General features: G+C 42.7%; 1 protein-coding gene across 13 annotated transcripts in view; it reads right to left on the reverse strand.

The window, feature by feature from the left end:
• The window catches only part of Dscam2 (Down syndrome cell adhesion molecule 2), a 205,638-nt gene extending 190,713 nt beyond the window's left edge, over positions 1 to 14,925 (reverse strand). For all 13 annotated transcript variants that reach the window (XR_013033151.1, XM_033466704.2, XM_076520957.1 and 10 more), the window contains exon 1: positions 14,467 to 14,925. Coding sequence is in view for 12 of the 13 variants with exons in the window: in XM_033466704.2 (XP_033322595.1) it covers positions 14,467 to 14,494 (28 nt within the window). In the remaining variant the exon portion in view is untranslated. The remainder of the gene's footprint in view (positions 1 to 14,466) is intronic.
• Between the last annotated feature and the right edge of the window lie 6,521 nt (positions 14,926 to 21,446).

The raw sequence follows: 21,446 nt of genomic DNA on the forward strand, positions 1-21,446 counted from the left end.
GTGTATATTTAAAAAAACGCGCGTTTCGTACACCGTGTTTCGTATACCGGCGTTTTCTTCGTTATTTGTCACACGCGATCAACGATTACGGCGGACGAAACGGCGAAAAAAATGACCGCGAAGTTACGCCTTAAACGGGCGCGTTAACAGAGAATGCCGTCTTTTAATAGCGACACCTCCGTAGCTTTGATCAGGGATAGAAAACGCGTCTATTAAACGATGACCAAGAGCATGGACACCGGCGCTCCAAATTTCACATCCGGCAAGAAAGAGGCCGCTAGGAAGCGTGTTACATCTCGAGCCATTAACGCTCGCCCTCGTCCTCGCAACGCGGTCGGTTCTTAAAGGTTGACCCGGTTGATATAGTTACGGGGGCGCTATCTAAATTATCTCTTAATACCCGTCCTGGCTGAAGTAGCCAGGATAATGAGCTCATTACCGTGCAAATTAGCTTCGCGATTCGTTCGCCGATTTAAGGTTGGCTCGGCGTCGTGCGTGCGCGCCCTCTTCTACCGTACAAGACATCGAGAAAGTTGCCGAAAGGAACTCTCCATTGAAAACTGTGGGGGTTCGAAGAGAGTCGCGAGCAGACAAGCGGGGGGTGTGCGTGGGTGCGTGCGGTGCCGAATAGAAGCGTGTAACGCGTGCACGAGAAAACGACGCGGCTCGGAGCCGAGCAGAGCGGAGCGGCGCGGAGCGGAATCGTGAAAGGAGTGCGCGCGTGTGCCGCTTTTGTCGTCGAACGGCGCTCCGAAGCGGCGATGAAAAGCAATCCCGGCGAATGAAAATAAACGGCCTGACGGACCACTCGACGAACCAACTGGCGTGCGTGTTACGGTCGAGAGTTTGAAAGGGGGTCGATCGAAGGGCGGTCGGAGGAACACGTTCCAAGGCGGCGCTTGGCTAGGGCGAGAGCGCCGAGGTTCGACGTTTCACCCATGGTCGATCAGGAAATTGGTCCTCCTTTCGCCGTTTTATCGCGCGTAAAACTGTGACGCCTTTAACCCGGCGACGACTTAATTTACCGGCACAATGCCGTTCTTGCCGGATCGACCCGGCGGACCTGCGACCGCGCTCTGCTCCAACGTTCTTGTATCTCTTTTCTTGCTCGCGGTTACCGGACACGCCGGGCTCTTGCTCTGATTTCGAACATGCTTCTCTCCTCTTTGTTGTTTCTTCTCGTTCGGTTCTCCGTGGCTCGAGCTGCCGGTGCAGTTTTTAGGATCCTTTGTCGACCAGAGCGCTCTGTTCATCGATCGCACCCTGCGCACGTCGCAACGGTCAATTTGTTCGGAATCCTGGGTGAAATTGAAAAAAACTTTCCAGTCCTCTCGGAACCTAATCGACCCTTGACCTACTGTGGGCGCTTATAGGCGACCGACCCCCGATCTTGTTAGAAATTATTACAACGGAATCGTTGCGGTGTTTTGGTCGTTTCTATTTAAATCCGACAAATGCATTTAAACCTGAAAAATTTCGTTGTTCGTAGCGGAGCTTGCGGTTTAATCGTCATAGAATACTGCGCGCGATGTATGTGTAGTACTATGCGTCAAAATCGGTCGTAGCCAAGTAGTTAACGCGACGACTGGCACGGCAGAGCTCGTGATAGTTACACGAAATCGGAGCAACTTATTTCATAATAGAAGAGATTCTAATAAATTTTGAGTTTTGAATTAAAAAATCGCGATTTAGTGGCAACTCTTTCAAGCATATGTCGATTCAAAGTTAATTGTTAGACACTAAGAAGCTATTCTGAAATGTATTTGCGAATCGCCGCGTTTTTCTTCCTGTTTGTTAAAAGAAGTCCCAAGATAGGTGATCGAACATATCACTTACAGCATGGTATTGTATCCGCGAAGGTATTCTTATGAATGTAGCTATCAACCATTATCGATCGTCGTTGTTTCTTTTTAAAGTGATGTTTCAAAAAGGTCATTCGTCGAAGGGCATTTTTGTTATACATCTCTTAATGCAAGAACCAAGTTGTAACATGCACAAGGTACCCAAATGTTTAAAAATAAGAAACGGTGCTTTACGTTAGACTGCGATCGGGTTTCGGTAGTTCGGCTTCCACGAACCAACTATAAAACATTATAATCGTGGTCTCCAAGAAGATTGGCGAAAGCCTTAATAGTCGGTGTTGTAATTATCCTTACAGATAAATTTGCATAATCCTTACGATACCGTGCGATCATTGTAAAACGTTCCTTGCTCGGGAAATCCTTAAGTATTAGGAAAGCTGCGATAACGGTCGAGCAGAAGTCGATAAAAGAATCACAGCCGTTGAAAGGTGGTCGAGTCAACCTCCTCCTCGAATCCTCGTCGAAGTTTTCCGCTTGAGAATTGGTAGCGACGTCCCTCGCGCACTTTTTCCTTCAAAATTTCCCGAGCGATTCTCGCACACGATCCCGAGGTAACTGCTTCGCGAAACAGTTCGAAGCATAACATTGAAAGTTTTATGGAAAAGACGAAACCGCTCGATCGGTTTCAACGGTTCCGCTTCCACGACTTGAAATCACGTTTTGCCGCTTTTCGTTGTTCCTTCACGATTTTCTAATTGTTCGTGATCTTTCGTTCGCTACACTCGGGCAACTCGATTTTAGGGAAGCGATTCATGAAACCGAGAACTTGTATATACAGGGTGTCCCAAAAATGTCTCGCAATCCGAAAGTGACGGGTTCCTCGGGTCATTCGAAGCAACTTTTTCCTTTACAAAAATTTTCTCCGAGACACCATTAACGAGTTATTAACGAAAAACAGTGACCAATGACAGGCGACCTCAGCTGGCGCGAGGCGACCGAGGCAACGGCGCCAGCGGTCGAGCGGTCGAATCCCAGCTCAGCTGGCGCGAGGCGGCCGAGTCAATGAGTGGAACTGGGCTTCGTGCGCTGGTTGGCTGGGCCGCCTCGCGTCGGCCGTACTCGATTCTTATTGGTCACTGTTTTTCGTTAATAATTCGTTAACGGTGCCTCGGAAAAAATTTTTGTAAAGGAAGAAGCTGCTTCAAATGATCCGAGGAACCCGCCATTTCCGGATTGCGAGACATTTTTGGGACACCCTGTAGATTTGCAATCTCGTTACTAATACAATTTATACGCAATAATTAACGTATAAACATCGAGTGGTCTCGAAAGTTCTTTTTATATTGTATACATTTTATGTTGCTGTTGCTAAACAACATAAGGTTTCGCTTAACTTTACAACCGCAGGCAAAACGTGGAATTCGCGTTCTAAATACTTTGTAAAATTTAGCAAGAGAAAACTAAATTTAAAAAATTTTAAAGTTTAAATTTTAAAAAGTTTTCAATTTCTTTTTGTTTCTCTTTTTATTATGTATCCTTTTTAATGTAATTCTTAGGGCGCATCTACATAACGAATAAAACTAGCTAGCGATTTCATACAGAAAAATCGAAATCTCGCCCGCTTGCCTAATTGAAACCAATTCTGATTTCGCATTATGCTAGTTAAACACGAAACAGTCTATTGCTACGAAATGGGTTGACACTGATACTGTACATTTAACGCGGACAATGTATATTGCCTTTTAACAATATATGCTTGAATAAAGAAGTTTGCCTAAAAAACTTCTTGCAGAAACATTTTCATAGTATCACGAATTGTGAAAGAAAACATTAGAAACCAGTCGTGTTCACTGGTTTTCTAGATCTAAACGCTTCGGTCAATAATTCAAACGTGTGAACTGTAAACGTTTCTTTCTTAATAATTTTTTTTTTTAAATTATATTATCCTTCTTTTCTTAAAATCATATCGTACGAATAAGTAATTGGTAGCAGTCTCGGGGACCGTCAATAACGACTAAAAAACAAGAATTTGTGCACCTCGAATCTTCGGTTGCGGAATAACGGTTGCTTTTAAAATGCTTCTCCAACTTGATCCGTTATTGTACGAAGTTGGGGATACTCGGAAAATCTTCGAAATTCCCTGCGCAGCAACTTATTCTATCGGCTCCGCATATATTTCACGTTAAAAGCCTGAAAGCGTCTTTCGATAACCACAATACTAGCCTCTAAGTTAGCGAACATCGGCTCCGGAGAGGTAGCTATCGGCGAAAGAAAATTGAGGGACCCAGGGAACCGTGGATCGGCGCGGCAAGTCGACAGAAAGCGATTTAGATACATCAGGATTGAAACTGAGGCCGACGTTCCCTCGGGGAAGGAAATTTAGTCCGCGTCCTGACCATTTTCCTTACCTTGGCGAAGTTTCGCGTTCGGATTTACAATTGAAATTACTTTGCCCGTCGTCCGTGGATTATTACTTTAAGCTGTACCCGTGAACGTCGCTGATATTCCTTTTTCACGGAGGAGGAGACCAGCCCCGAGTCATTTCGTGTTCCCTCGTGTCATCGTGAAATTTCCTTCCTCGTAGTCGCTCTCCTAAACTCCATCGACATTTATTCCTTCCACTGTTAACTCTCGGAAGCTATCATGAAATATTACTGCGAGGTAACTTCGTTCACGCTTATAACAATATACCCGAGAGATACGTTTTACGATAACGTTATTGCTACCGATGCTACTCCGAGGGCACGCGAAGCGTTAACGGTTGTTACGTTACGCGATATAATATTCGCGACGAGATATTACACGCGATAGATAAGACGGCTGCGGATTTTCTGCGTTTATGATCAAAATGAACGGTTCAATTTTTTAATACGGTTTTAGAATTTTTAAAATACAGTTGCATCGTTTACGAATCGTTCGAATCGTCGAAAAAGGAAATCAACGTCTACGTGGCTCGCTCTACCTTGTGATTGGAGCAGACAATTTTTATTTTGCACAAACATTCGCCGTCTATGAATAAGTTTCAAAATTGTAGACATCGGAAAAAGATATATAGAATGTCGGAAGAAATTATATATTAATATATGTTCAAAGGAATGTTATTACGCATTACCGATGCGTATTATATAGTATAATAAAGTTCTCGTTTATCTGAAACAGCGTCGGTAATTTAATCTTTTTCTATTTTCAATTTGTGAAGATACTCTCGTACTGTAACGTCGTAATACGAAATTTGAAATAGCGGAGAGAACGTAACTGGTGCAACGCGAGAAGACAATAACGAAACAATGAAAGCAATTCGAGCTTCCAGTGAAATTAATCCTTAGAAAGATCGGAAGTCTAATTTATGGCTGAAGTCAGTTCCTGCATCGTTCGAGCGTAGCTACAGAAAGATTAAGAATTGTTGGGTAACGCTTCAAATATTACCGTATACCTCATTAAATTTCATAGTTGTGTAGTAATTTAGTTTGATCGCGGCGCCACTTTGTTTGCATCGAACTTATTACTGAAAGTCGTAACTGCTTACGAACGAACTTTCCACGAAAGTTCCAGAAACTGACGTTTTCGCTAATTAGTATTTCACTTCTTCCCGAATGCTGGCTGCCGGATGTAAATTTTACGGAATCGTTGGCGGACAATCTTGAAATTTTGATATTCGAACGACGACCGGGATTTGTCGCTCGGGAGTGTCGGGTAACGAAAACAGAAAGCAAGGTTAATTGATCGCCCCATGCCTCGAGGATCGCATATACCTCCATTAATGCATGAAACGAGTGTAGTTTATTATTCATGGGTCAATGATAAATTGCTATGAACTGCGAAATATTTGTCGGGAAAACGTGTCGTGGGAACGTCGCGCGCACAACGAATTATGATCGATGAACGCGGCCGCTAAAGTCTCTCAGCTTGCTACAGGATTCTTAGGTGGAAAAGGTAGATTAATGAAGGAACGTATCAAGGAAGCGAAATCTCGACTAACAAGGAACGTGGACGATCGAACGAGGTTCGTGAAATTTCGAAATAAAGATGCCTGCGACTCGATTCGAATCTACAAGTAATATTATCTAAGTGTTAAATGACACGGCCCTCCAAGATGTTGTTGAGCCTACCTGCCTAAGAGTCAACCGAGTGGAGCGGTAACGGTCCTTTTTATTGCATATCGCTCTCGGGGAGTTTAAGGTCTGCGCTCGGAGAAAAATATTCCCAAAAAAAAACCCAGGTAAGGAGAAAATTAGGCAGAGTTGTTTATGGAAGTAGTCGTGTCGGCGAGGGAGTCTCGTTTTAGATCCGGTGGAGAGTACATCGGAGCCGCTCACGTACCGAATTCTATCTTTTATACAGTGTCTATCGTTGTTTAGTAAGTAAGATATACTTGTTCGTCAATAAATTCAGTTTAGGTCATTTCAGTTATACACTTTATCATCCCAGTCATTATCCTAAAATAACACTAAGCGATCTTTTCCAGTTATGTAGAATCTATGCACAGGGAAACATGCGAAGCTGCGAATATTGTAACCTGCTCATTTTACCTGTTAACCGGGGAATTAACTTTCGTTCGACTCGTTTCGTAGCGGGGCCTTTTTCCTTCGCAGTGAGACATTTTATTATCGCGCTTATCGCAATAAAAATAATCGCTTCGAACTTATTATTATTCACTTTGACAAAACATTTGACGACATATTTAGAAAATATATCAATCAAACGTTTCCAATGTACAACGAATTAATACAAATCGAAATAATTACTCCGTGGTAGTTAAATGTTACATACATTTTCTTTAGTATATCCTGGCAGTTTTTCTTTAGTAATTTATCTTTAGTCTGCCAGGTATATTTTCGGAAATATTTCGTTTGCATCCGGTTAACGAGTTAAATAAATAAATAAACGATTCGCATATTTCTTCGTGCAGAATAACAGTTTACAGGGATAAAGGATATCATTTTTTAATGCAAACTCTTTACTTACGATGGCATATCTTGCCAGTCGCTGTTCCGAGTTCGAACGTCAGAGATGACGATTAATTCGGAAACGAATGTACGACATCAGAAACGGTTCACTTTTCATATTTTATCGTGACACAAACATTATGGAGCGTCGCAAATATTTCCTGTTAATTTTGCGCGAACATCGAACAGACGGGTATAAGCGTACAATTTAATTTCGTTCGGCATTGAAGGGAAATCAAAAGAACCGTCTAAATTGGACCGAGAGCTAATGAAGCGGAATGAATGGAGTTACAAATAAAAGAAAACGAAAGAAGATATTATGATTCGCAATCGAGATCGTAAAAGTTTCTCGCTGCCTGGCGATACTCGAGGCAAAGGGGTCAAAGGAATGGCTGTTTAAATTGAACGAGGAAAAAAGTGTTCAAACTGACTTGGTTACTTTTCCACTTTGTCCAGATTCTGCTTAGGCGAATTTCAAAGTGATAAAAGCAAGCTGCGACGACGGTGATATTAAAGTGAAAATAATATCGAAGAAACGTTCCGCGTCGCCGGGAAACTTTCGTGAACTTCATTGTAATAAAAAAAAAAAGGAACGCTAAACGGACACGCTATTAAATGCATGCTACGCGAAAGCAGTTCGCAGAAGCTAATAGCGACTGCGCCCGATGAGCGGGGACCAATGCTTGTCACCTGAAACCCGCACAATCCGATATTGGTCACTCAGGACTCGTAAAACCCGATAGTGGTCGGATAGCAATCGAATGAGTTAATACTGATCACTTCGATTTTACCGGAACTAAAATTAGAAGCAGCGATATTTAAAGCACCTCTTGTAAGTCCTCTATGTAAACGTCGCTTGATAGCACTAAATTTGATAGATGAATGCTGCACCACTCGTGCATACTAATCGTTCAACTTCGGACGTAAAATTGTACCGATACGTCGAGTGTAGCACATTCTGTTTCAAATTTACGCAAGTTGAATGATCGAAAGCAAACCATTTCAACCATTTGAACCTGAGCGAACCATTTTAAAGGAGGAGAAAAATAAAAAGAATGAAAGAATATCGATGCGTTGCTTTCAACTTATTCGAATAATTAGAGCAAGAGAAACATTTCTAGACGGTTCTTATTTCTTCCAGAAGAAAGAGAAGTTCTATTTTGCGATCTGAAATCTATTAATTACTAAACTGTGAATTTTCTAATTCATTTTCTTCTAAATCAATTTTAAATTGTAGTTTCTATTACATCGCTTCTAAATTAGTATAATAATTATTTGATTTTGTCATTTGTGCGTTAAGTAGGAACACTACTTAATGATTTATCCGAGTCGTTTGTCTCCGTTTACGCTATTTAACACTTTGACTGCCGCATCACAGTCCATAAAAATGGTACAAAATTAGAACAATTTATTTAAAAATACAATAAGAATCGAGAAAACAAGGCATATCGCAGCAGTTGCTTCTGTGAACTTCTCGAATCTTGCAGATTCCAATAAACTTCTATTTCTTTGATAAACTGTAACAAAATTTAAGCTACCGGTACGATGGAGAAGCTCTGTCACCCACGTGTGACCGACGTGGCAGTCGAAACGTTAATCAAGGCCCTATAGTACTCACTTTTTCCAATCGTTCTCGATCAAATTCGTTGAATCTCCCCGAAGCACATTATTACCTCTACCCCTGTCAAAATATCGCGCGTCGACAAAGTTTCGAAATGACTAAATAACGGTGATACGCGTGGGCACCATAAGTTTCTCGCATTTCCACCGTGAAATGTCTCTTCCGTCCAGTGACGAGGGTAGTTCTGAATGTAAGCAGAGAGAGAGAAGTACGAATCAGTTTCACGGAGTTTATATTCATAACGAATAAGTTATTCAGCCGACTGGGGTGTGCCCATCGAGATGTATACGTAGGCTCGTCACGTTGTCTCGCATTATCCACATAATCGGAGAACGTGCCAACGAGTGAGCCATGCTTCTCGTCTCGCGTCCCTGCTGTTGCTTCCACCATCTACGAGCCACCCTTCAGACTGTCTGGGGATCCGTGTACAAACCCGGGATACTTGAGCGATAATTTTCCCAGTGACTGACAGGCTCTCGCGGTCTACCAGCCACGGAACTATCCCACCCCCTCTCGCCCCTCCGCGCATCCCCCGTCCCTCGCTGTGCCATCGACTCTTTGTTTTTTATATTCGAGACAGAGTATTAAGCTATTTGCGTTGAACGCATCCGGACCGTTTTGTGTTTTGACAGCGTTCGGCTTGACATTTTGCGATAAAACTCGATCGATATTATCCCCGCGGAACCTTCTCTTCCCAACCCCCACGGCGGCCGTAGCCCCATTCCGCTGCTCCGAATATTTTTTTTTCCTCTCATTTCGGAGTTATCTGTTGCCTGGAGGGGGCAAAAAAACTAAACGGGAAAATCGAGCTCGTCGAAACTTTAATTACGCGATTTCGCGTAATTACACCGCAGCCGGGACCTGGATATACATGTATACAGATTTCGCGATCGTCGGGCGAAATCCGTGGGGCTCTATCCGTCGAAAGGATAACTTCGAAACCTTTCGAAAGGTATCTTTCCGACGAGTGCCGCTAATCAAAATTCCACTGGAAAAGCACTCGACCCTTTTTTTTTACGGATCCTACGCGAAATCGGCTTTTCCACGAGCGATCGCGAAATAATCGAGCCGCGAGGTGTATTTATCACCGGCACGAGAGTTTCTTTCCGACCGAGTGTGTTACCCTTTTCGATACTCCGTGGAAACTGTTCATTCGCTTTATTCGATTACATTCGTGAATTCAAATTTGACAGCTTTGCTTTCCCGGATTTATAAATCGCGGTGTTCGGTGTACGAAATGCGCGGATAGCGGTTGTTTCAGAGATTATACTTTTTAGAAATTGTAGCTTCTTCTAACCTAATTCTAAATTGTACTTTCTCTGAAACCAATTTGAAATTGCAGTTTTATTCGAACAGATTCTAAATCGTAGCTTCTATGGCAATTATGAAACTTCCTTTCGAACCAATTTATAAACTGTATTTCCTTTCAAACTAATTTTAAATTGTAATTCCTGTCAAACCAATTTTAAATTGGTTTAACTTAATTTAATTTTACCAATTGTACTTTATCCGAACCAATTTTAAATTGCAGTCTCTCTCGAACCAATTCTAAATTAAATTCTCTCCTAAGTCAACTTTAAATTGCAGTTTTTATCAAAACATTTCGAAATTGATATAATAGTTATCTAACTTTGATATGTATGTGTTAAGTGCTATCATTGCCGCAGTGTGCTCGAATACTAATTTTATTTTCAGACAGAAATACAGTTTTCTTGGTTGCTACAGCGACCAAATCGTTGAAAATTTATTCTATGTAGAATTTGGCGAAATTTAATTCTCTCAACCACCACAAGATGGAATCGTAGAAAACCACTGTTTCTAACCAAGAACTGTCGATCGGTGGAAATAATGGATTAGAAGTTGCTTGAAAGATCTCGATTCCAATGAACAGTGTTCAAAATAGATTCCGATGATAAGTAGTACCATCGTCGATGGTCATCGAGGCAAATGGCTGGTTAATGTCGCGAGAAGCTTCCGTTATTTTACGTCCCATTTCGAACGCGTCAAATAAAATCGCTCGAATTTACTTTTCCCCATTGGACAACCCGAGGCAATGACAACAATAATATTTGCACAAATCACTGGAGCGAAATTTCTGCTCTAAAATGGTACATTACACGAACGTATTTGAACAACAATTATTTATTTTGGAATAGACGCCAAAATTGGAAGTGACCAAAAATCGCGCTCGTTTTCGCTAAGATTTACAAGAAACTAATGTCGATACCAATTGTCATCGACGATGGCATAAAAGAATAACTTGTGACACATCGATTAGAAGATACTTCGCGGTAAAAATAAAGTAAAATCGTCTATATTTTATATTAAAACCATTTTATATTACAGTATTGTTCTTTCCTCCCGCCGTAGTAGTAAACGATAAAGGGGTGTAAGTCCGCTGACGTGTTAATAATACAGTGGATCGACTCGTAAATAAATTTATAATATATATTATAATATTATATATATATTCTAATCGTATCAACGGTAAGAAATCAAAGTCATAACCGAATCGGTCCCAAACCGACGATTCGTCCTGTTTTCCTTGAAAGCAAAGCTCCGTACGCAAAAGCCGGGCTCTTTCCACTTTATTCGCTTGGAATCAGAACTATCCCGGTGGCACCGCAACTGTCCGAGGATGCTCCGAACATCCGAGGTCCCCAGACCCAACCTCTCGTCCGCAGACCTCGGTGTCTCGGCGCGAACCGCAGGCGTTTTCGTTTTGCAAGTTTGCCTGGGTTCCTGGCAGGGTTCTACACGCAAGACATCGGAAACGCTTTATCTACTTATCCCCAATTTGGCAGAACGTTCCGGCAGACGAAGGTTGATTAAAGGTTTGCTTAGCCATTAAAATATTCCATTAACGGTTGCCGGTTGTGTGCGTTCCGGGGCGCGTAGGTGAGGTCAGGTGAGTCGCGGCAAGAAAGAGGGGAAGATAAGCCGAAGACGACGCAGCGGAGCGGTAGAGGACCGAGGACAGGGTAGGAAGGATGGAAGGACGGTGAAGGAACCTTATTAAGGGTGTCTGTTCCGCCCCCTCGAGCGCTTAAATTTCAAACTGTCGCTCGGCGAAACACGGCGACGTCGTTACGGCTCGACCGTCGAGATTAAAGGCTTTCGAGATTCGAGAGATTTAAAGTCTGGAATTGTCCGCAATTAGTGCGAAACGGCAGGAGAGAGGACACTGGCCGGAGGGCCGCCGGACCGAGTGGGGCGACAGGGGGCCAGGGGCGGGAGAGAGGGCGAGTGGGTGGTTTAGGGGCGGCGGAGGGAACGGTAAGCTCCTTCAGGAAACTACAGAGAGCTTCCTGCAAGAAGCGAAAGAAGAACCAGCTGAACGTTAACGAGAGAGGTCTTAAGATGCGTCGCGATCATTATCGACGTTCTTCATTGTCTGAGCGATGTCGCATTTTCCTCGGCCCCCAGACAAAAGTATTGTTCTTCGGGATGCAAATAAGAAAGATGCATCTCCGCTCTGCGGACGCTGATACGAGGGCGGTTCCTGTTCGCGTCCGCCTACGTCGACTATTTTGGCTCCCTTGGTTTTCCTCCAATTGTCTTTACGCAGCAATAGGGTAGCCAAGCCGGTTACTGCGGGGTGTCCAATTGCCGTGCCTTTGGATTGTTCTCGGGCATAACTAATTTTGTATTTATCGAATAAGACATATTAAATGTTCTTATTTAAAAGAGAAACGAAATAAAAGACTATAAAAATCTAATATGTCATATTTAATATATGTGTGTGTGTGTGCGTGTGTGTGTGTGTATATATATACTCGTTCAGTAATTAACCTTATCGATTCTCGTTCTCGTTAATTTATATATATGAAGAATGCAATTATAAAATATAAAATATGTATTTTTAATTGTTGATGTTGTGGATGTTTGTGGAATATGGACTTTTAGGCTACTGTCAAAATAAATAGCTCATACGATTTACCGGAGCGGTCAAATTATTAGTGTACAATCAATATTTACCTTCGTACCGATTGCATTCTTACTCGTTCAGTAATTAACCTTGCCGATTCTCGTTCATTCTATTTTATACGTTGCGTTTAATCAGAGGATTCGGTAGTTATGAAATCATGATGTTTGCTTTTCAGGTGTTTTTAGGTCACCGTGGCTAATTGCTTTTTAACATTGTAGAAATTTGTTTCATTAGAGGAACATTCGTTAGAATTCTGAAATATTTTGCTTCGTGGATAACTGTGTAATAACTGTATAGTAACTAGTTGTTAACTCGAGCGCACGTTTCGCGTCTGATAATTAAATGGATCCGTCCACGCAGGTGAATCGTTTATAATGTCTTGCAACTGGTGCAATATTTTCTGGAACAAACTATATAAAATCGAACGAGCGAATAGATACAGACGTTTTTATCGTAATCAATGACCGCAACGTAACGTTTAAGGTCCCCTGTTAATTTAGCGACGAATTCATTTCTAATTAACAGACTCGAATCTTTGAAATAATATTCTATTTGATTTCGGAATAATACAGTCTTCGCTGGGTTAAATATTGTCTAGTATAAAAACACGGGAATCCTTTTAGCTGCAAATTGTGCGCGAGTGGTTTTTAATGAGATCCTCTTTACGAGAGGATTTCCTAAGGAATATTTTTTAAGCGGGCGACCACGGTTGCGTGTTTCAACGTGTATCTATGAACGGAACGTCTCATTAATCGATCCATCAATTACGCCGAGAATAGAATTTCAGAATTCGTGTAATTCGAGCCTTCGTTGCACCAATTAAAATTAACGCCGATATTTCGCCGAACTATATTCAAATATTTTGCGATGCGTTCCGATATTTGGGAGCTCGTCTTGGAGCGAAAAAGAAGAGAAATTGCCTTATATTCGCACAAATTATAACGAACATCAACGACTTCGGTACTTCGACAAATTATTCACTGTTCGTAACGAGACCCCGTAATCTCAGACATTCAAAATTCGAGAGCGCAGCGAATAATCACAACGGCAATGATCATACATCCACGTGCGTGGAACGCGATGCAATAATTTCCGATATTGTCGCACGGCTACGAAACACAATATGCGTGTATTAAACTCGCGGTCCCGGTAAACGAACGCGAGCAAAGCAAAAACTCTGCTCTCTCGTCGACAATTCGTAAATCAAGCAAAAGGGAATCCAGCAAATACAAACCGAAAATACGCGCGACCGAAAAAAAACTTGGTCAACGCAGCGGAAAAAATCATCCCAGCAGAATCGTAATCCCCGAAACAAACCTATATCCCGAACTTCGCAAACTCTCTCGGAAATATTACAGGAAAAACGGTTTCTAAACACGAAGACCGAGTCGGTAACCCCTGCCGCGTACAAGGAACATTCGTTTTCCCTCACAAACACGTTACTCCCAATTATCGAACAAGAGCGGAGCATAATCACAGTTCATTCATAACGATCTCCGCGGACAGGATTCGGTAGTCTCGAGACCATCGCACCCGGAAGTCACGTCCGAGCGGAACACGGGTCGCAGGCCAAACGAGACCGAGCCGAACCGTGTCACGTATGTGTGCATTGTGTGTCGCGGGTGCCGCCCGGCACGAACTGTTTTCACGCATGAATCACTCACAGCGTCTGAAGAGACGGGGCTCGCGCGCTAAGCCGCCTGGGCTCGGCACGGAGCGAGCACAGGCGAGTTGTGTTAGCCACGCGGCGGAGACACACGGGGGCGATTCGTATTCCACAAATTCGATTTGCACGAGCGTGTCACGTGCTCGCCGGTTACCTGGCTGCCGATACGCGGCGAGGGAACGTTTCGAGGGTAAGGCGCGGAAACGTTGCGATCGCGCGTCGAGAACCCGTATCACTTCTGGGACCGCGGAAGCGATCCAGGGAGCAACGGAGGCTCTTCTGGATTGCGCGCGACGCGAACGGACCGTCGCAGCCACGGCGAGCCGAGAAACGACGAGCCGTTCCAGCAGCCGCAACTTCGAAGCTAGCAACAGTTTCGAAGGAGATCGGAGAGCGTCGCGGCTCGAACATCGAAGAATCCTGGTTCACGATCGTCTTCCAAGACGAGGAACGCGGCAGAGGAGGAGGACACTGTGGAAAGAGTACACCGAGCACAGACTTACCGACGAAAATTAGGCATCGGGCCAGCATGGTTCGATCCTGTCCTTGGACCTGGGTCAACCTTGCACCCGGCAGAAAACACGAAGCAGGAAGACGAAGCGTGTGCCGGTCGCCGGGTATACGACGTCCACCGTGGCGCGCCGCTCCTCGTTGTCGTCGCTCGTTGCTCACGATTTCGTCGCGAACCCGCTCGTTCCTCTCGCGGACGCGGCGTCACGCTCGCCGGAGAGGATCACGCGACGACCACCGGCTACGGCAGCGGCAACGGCGACGTCGGCGTCGACGACGACGACGACGACGGAAGGGAAGCCCGACAGACTGAGACGATCGCCTCCGCGGTCCTCGGTGTCGATGACACGGTGCAGCCGACCGCGAAACTGCACGCGGCGGCGGCGATCAAAAAGAAGTCCGGCAGAAAACGCGGCGCGTCCACCCTCGCGAAAGTCTGTGGCCTCCGGCACCGCCGGCCACGACTGATCGTGCCGGAGAACCCCCGCGAGTAGAGCCGCGCATGCGTCCCGACCCTCTCCTCTTGTACCCTCACCGGTCCACCCCCCTACACATCCCCTTCCACCCTTTAATATCGGCCCTCTTGCTCGAGCGCGAGCCTCGTCGTGTCGTAGGGGTTGGAAAGGGTAGCTGCAGGTGCCACAAAGAATGAAAGGGAGGACGTACGCTGCGCGGCCGTCGCACGCATCCACCATTCGGAGATGTTCCCGATGCGTTATACTTTTGTTTCGTTTCCTCTCTTCCTCTTCCACCCCTTCCTCTTCCTCCTCCTCCTCCTCCTCCTCTTCTTCTTCTTCTTCTTCTTATTCTTATGCTTATTCTTCTTGCTCTTCGTCGTCTGCTCCGTTCCGCTGCTTCTGATACTTCTTCCTCTTCCTTTTCTTCTTCATCTTCTTCTTCATCTTCTTCTGTTTCATCTTTTGTCATTGTTGCTTTCCGTCAAGGTTCGCTTTTTCTACATTTTCCGTCTTCGTTTCCCCTTCTCCTTCAAACCGATTCTAATGTCATTCCTTGAACTATATTCCACATTCAACGATTCATGCACAGCATAAATTGTCTGCATCGATTGCAAAACATTGGAACGAAATATAATTTTATATCTTTTTTCAATCATTTTGAGTAGTAGAAGTTGGTTACCAATATTTTTAGTTCCTTCTAATCTTTTCATTATATTCAGTTTTTTCTGTCGCTCTTCCGTGAATCGTCATCTTCTTAAGTTCAGCGTTCGCGTGAAATGTGTCGGAAAATCTCGTGTAATTTTGAAAAATAAAATATTCAATTGCTTCGCATGAATATAATTTAAAAATGTTCAACAAATGCGATGCATTTCGTTTCGAGGAAAAAAAAACAAACTCAACAATGTGTACAGTAAAAATATACAATAACGTCATAGTAAAATCGAGAAATGGAACTTTCATATTCGATGCGACACGCCTTTCTGTTGTCCGATCGATTTCAAATATTTCACGGATTATTTTTCAAACGAAATAAAATATTCGAGGAAATAAAAATGTATAATTCACATTTGATATTCACATTGTTCCAGTTATCAATGGTAACCATTTCAGTTTTCTTTAGGATCTGTTTGATCTCGTTAAATATTTGCAGATTCATGAAATGAAAAATTGTTCAGACTTTACCTTCGATCGTGGAAATCGATTAGACTCGGTTTCATCGAACCAGTGGCAATAGCTAATTTCGCAATTCACAGTGCACAAGTTTCAAGCAGATATTCGTATTCCCAATTACTTAAAAGTATAGAAGGCCGTATTTATACGAGGTTTGCAGTCCCGTCTCGCAAGATGATACTTGAAATGCAATTCTTCATCTGTCATTCTTATGCATCGTTTCGAGCCACCGAATTGGCCGAGTCGGTGAACGGTTCGCGTCGAGTTCGCGATGGAAAAGACCGGGAAAGAGAAGGTATCGATTCGATACGCGTTTGTCAGTTTTTTAATTTTATTTATTTGCGTTACACGTTGCCGGGAACGGGTTGTCGGTACGCTCGCCGACGACAATTAATGGCATTCATTAAGACTTATTCCAGTCGCGGTGTAATGAAATAAAATGTTCATTATGCGCGGAATAATTGCGCTGAAAATTCGTAGGAACGAGAACGAAACAAATATTCTTTCCTTTTAATGGAGAGAGGCTGAATACAAATTTCCTTTCATTCTCGAGCTAATGATACTTTGTAACCGTTATACCCTATATTATGCTTCGCGTATTCAGACTTGCCGCGAACGAACGCGATCCGCGGTCTAATAATGATAAATTATTCGGAAATATTTTTTCGACCGTGCCAGAGACCGCTAGATTGCGCGAATCATTCCTCTGTGCGCGCCCCGTTGTTATTTGCAGGCTCTCCTCTATATTAACCTATTTCTACCTCTGCTCCAGATTTTCCATATTAAATTTTCATACCCGTTTGCGACCATATTTTTTCCACTGTGATAATAATAAATGAATTTCGAAACGATGACAGGACCTAAAGCAGAAATATAGCCCCGCAAAAAGGAAACTAATCTCCGTTGTACGGGCTTTGCGCTCCGAATTCACCGTTTTGCAGGTCCATTCAATTTTCATCAAATCAAATTCCTTCTTTTGTAGACCATGCTCGACATTTTTTTCTAAAACGAATACGTTCGTCCGCGAATCAAATTCATTTTGCGGCTGTCTCAAAAGTTTACAGCACAATTGTTTGGAAATTGCTCGACGGATAAAAACAATTGGACGAAGTTAGTTAGTTATGAACAATGCGAGTCTTTAGAAGATTCAGGAACTGCGTGGCCTTATCGCTCGATTGTACTATTTCCCAAAAATTTTATTCTATGCAAAAAATAGCGCGAATTTGAAGCGCAAAGGGGCGAATTTAATTTGGAAGAAGGATAAACGTGTTTGTAAAGGGTGAATTTGATTTAAAAAAAGTTGAATATAATTTGCGAAACGATGAATTTGGAGCTGCTCAGGGTGAATTTAAGTCGAAGGAAGGATAAATATAATTTGCGAAGGATGAATTTCGAGTGCGAGACGAAGCGGTGAATTTGATTTGAGAAAAAAAGGTGAATATAATTTACAAAAGGATGAATTCGGAGCGCAGAACCTGCATATATATCGTTTCATTCTGTCTCCAACCTCGATTCAATCCTTTGTTCGTTGACAATAAGAGGATTCTATTACTTTTTTTTCCGAGCGTGTTCTCTGCATACTTTTCTCTCGATTTTTTAAAAATAATTGCCACAAAGTACTTCAGGTGGAAACAGTTAAAATAATATTCAGCTGTTCGGTACGATCTGCATTTCCTCCGTTCCGAAAGAATAAAACGTCCACTGGCTCGTGCACGTCTCTGGCTCGGGTTTCTTTCGGCAGAAAGTTTCGCTCCGACGAAAACTTGACGCGCGGATCAACCAGCCACCCCTCCCCCCCCCCCCACCCTCGTCCCCGGTCTCACCCTTTTCCACCGTCCGCGATTTTTGTCCCGCTTTGTTACCGGTTTTCCTGCTCGCGAAAGGGCGATCCGCGGCGGGTGTAGGTGCTTAGACGGAATGAAAGGCGGCGGGTATTATGCTTCCTGATTGTTGCACCCGGTGCGGTTTCGAAGACGTCGCGGTCCCATTCTGCATACAGCGTACGCGGTCTTCCATCCCGCCATTCATTCCGAATTTAAACGAACTTGGAAAATTCGTAGTAATGCAAACGTAATCCGTAAACGTTAACGTGCTCGAATTACTGAACGAATCCCACGGCAATTAAAGAGAGCACGTTGCTCGATTTTCTGATAAGAGTAGATTTCGTCGTACCGGAAATGTGTATTCCTCGTCGGGAACGTGAAATTGAAGCTGGTTTGTTAATTTAGTGTCTTATCGCGAAGATGTTCGAATAATTCGAACGTTTTCAAAATGAAATTTCACCTTTTGTAATAAGAAATAAAATGTAAAAGACAACGTTTACTACTTTTCTTTTTTTTTTGCAATCCTAACCTATCTCATGTTTTCGACACATTTTACACGCTAGAGAATTTCCAGTTGTTCGCACGATACATCTTTCGATAAATTCTTAAATCGTTTATTACGAATAAGACGAATATAAATGTTCGCATATTTAATTTATTTTCATTAATTTCTACTTATTATCCTTATTTTAATACAATTTATTATTTTGTATCTCCTTATCGATTTCTACCATCGATTATTTTCCCTTCCTGCATTTTATCGAATAATATATTCGTCAAATAACATTATCGTTATCGTAAAAATCGTATCTCGAAAAACTGTTTCAATTTACGAAACAAATCGCGAGACACGACAGATCAACGATTACATAATTGTGAAATATCGAAAGGGAAAGAAAGAAAACATTCTATTTAAACCCCATTGTATGTATTAAGGTTGCAAACACTCGTTTGTAACAATTTTTTACGAATCGTCGAAACTCAAATATTCCGTACACGGTGCACGGTTGATTTCCCTTGAACTTTCCCTTTATCGCCGTCTATTCTACGATGGTGCATCAGCTCGCTGAAACTGGGTCGTACTTTGGAGCAAACCGTATCATCGCTAAAAGCGTGCGCCCATCGGACAATATTGATAAATTAAAACGTCGCCCGTTCTGTCCATAATTAAAGTTCGCGCGCATATAACTCCCGGTTCCGCGCCGTGACAAGGATTAAAACTTCAACGTTCTCGTTACTGCATAATCCTCGGCGAACCGCGTGTGACTCGCAGGCCCTTTGGTCATCCGTTTCGATCGTTGATGTATGCCGGCGCGGCTCTCGCGAAGAATAAAACAAAGCGGGCGTATTGTGCAACGATTGGCCGCGACGAGCTTCCCGAAAGTTTTTAATGCGATATACGCCGTGATTAAACTGCGCCTCAAAGCGTGCCACTGCTCGGAATTTCGCTTCGACGAACACACGTTCTAGCCAAGTTACAACTGTACCAGCAAATATTTTCCAAATGGCTACAGATACCAAAAATTATTACGGGGCAAGTTTTTTTATTCGGCTGAGAACGTTGCTTCGCGACATATGCAAATTATTTTGTTGGGGGGGGGGGGGAGGGAGGGGGAGCTATGAGCATTTTTTTTAGCGCAGTGCTGCCATTCGAATTTACAGCGAGATTTATTTTTTAAAGAAATTCAACGAAATCAAATGCAAGGCTTTCGTTGGTTGATTGTAATTGCACGAAATATTTCGGAAGAAATTCAACAAAGTGAAATTTATGCTTGCATCGATTAATGCGAACGTTGCACGATGTACATAAATTATCTTGCGAAAAGAAGAATCGCAAGAAATTTCTTCGGTGATACGTGCTTCATTTTTAATTTATAACGTGACTAATTTTTTACATTTTCACACTATGTAATTCGTGATGTTTGCGATCATTACCAGCTTCGTTTATCAATTTTTAGAAACATATTTTTGAAGATTCCTCTTGTAGACGAATCAGTCTCTCTGTCGTTCTTAGTGTAACAGCTATTTAATCGAATTGCCAAAAATGTGGTAATTAGACGGCGATTTAAATATACCGATTGCGAGTCAGGAAAAAGCGGTAGGACGTTGAATAACGTTAAACATATTGTATCGGTTAAAATGACCAGTTTTACATTTTCTATTTTAAAATGATCGCAGTTATAAAGATTCTTCCATAGGAAATGCTCGAATTTCTTAATTCTGGCATGCATTATAATAAATATGACGGAAAGTCTAAATTCGGTGAATACAGCGTTAAAACGTATCGTATAATAGAGCGTCTAAGTGGTCGAACGCGTCGCTAATTGAATTTTTCCACGTCATTTTTAATTTCGACAGTGAAAGAGAAATTAAATTCTTCGAATCGTATTCAGAATTATCGTGTATAAGTCATAGCAGTCAAGATATTATTGGCGAACGTTAAACGAAGCTCTAATAGCTTCATGCTTAAAAATGTGAACCGCGGCGATCAATACTGGAATCGATATAGCCTTCGCAGACAATGTCTAAATTCGGGTTGCATCGAGAATAATTTAATTTTCGGATCAATACCCGAGCGTTTGCTACATTGGACGATTCAATCTGTATTACATTATTTTGATCTTTGGTTCGTTGGTTGTTAAACAAATTTTTGTTTGCGCTAACGAGAATCATGAACTCCGTACGGATGATACGGCAAAAATGTTGCAGAATTTTATAGCTGTACGAAATTGAAATGCGTGCAATTTTATGGACGCGCCGAAGTCTCATTTGTGCAATAAATCCGGATTCCGTGCTTTTGTACACGCGTCGAATCTACCGGGTGTATCCAAAGTAATGATAAAACTGAAACGAGGATGATACCTCGCGCAAAAGTTAGCATTGCGAAACCGTATATTTTTATGTAACACGCTTCGTTCGAAAGAGCAGTGTTTCGACATTTTTCAAATGTTCATTATTACTGAAAATTCTATAAATTCTACAAAATCCTGCGCTCAAATGGCTTCGAGCGCAAAGAGTTCATATATGTACACAAAATTGTCAAAATTTTGGTCCGAGAAAGATCGCTATAAATATGGAACGATTTCTTAAATTCTCTTTGGATACGATTAATTCTGCCGAACGAAACGTAGTCGCAATGTCTGACCATTGGTTAGATATTCTACCGATGCAAAAAATAAGCGAACACCAAAGAAGACATCGACCGAAACCTTTATTTTTACACGAGAAACCGGTTTCCTTCGAATCGGATTTTCGAATCCACCCTGTGCGTGGTTCGCGTGTTCTAAAATGAATCTTTGACACGGTCCTGAGAACAATTTATCGCGCATGATGCGGCGCGTATCGCTTGTCGATCGTCTCCTTGTTACCCGGTCGTCGTCTCGAGCTTTCTTGAACGAGCTGCTAGACGCAAGGGTTGGGAAGGACGGGCCAAGGATGAGCGAGTATCAGGCTGCATAAAAAAGGGAGAACGTTTTGCAGTCGTTGCATCTTTCGAGGAACTTTGTAACTCACGTGCACGCA

The sequence above is a fragment of the Megalopta genalis genome, chromosome 4, assembly GCF_051020955.1.
Source record: "Megalopta genalis isolate 19385.01 chromosome 4, iyMegGena1_principal, whole genome shotgun sequence".
Taxonomy (NCBI): Eukaryota; Metazoa; Arthropoda; class Insecta; order Hymenoptera; family Halictidae; genus Megalopta; species Megalopta genalis.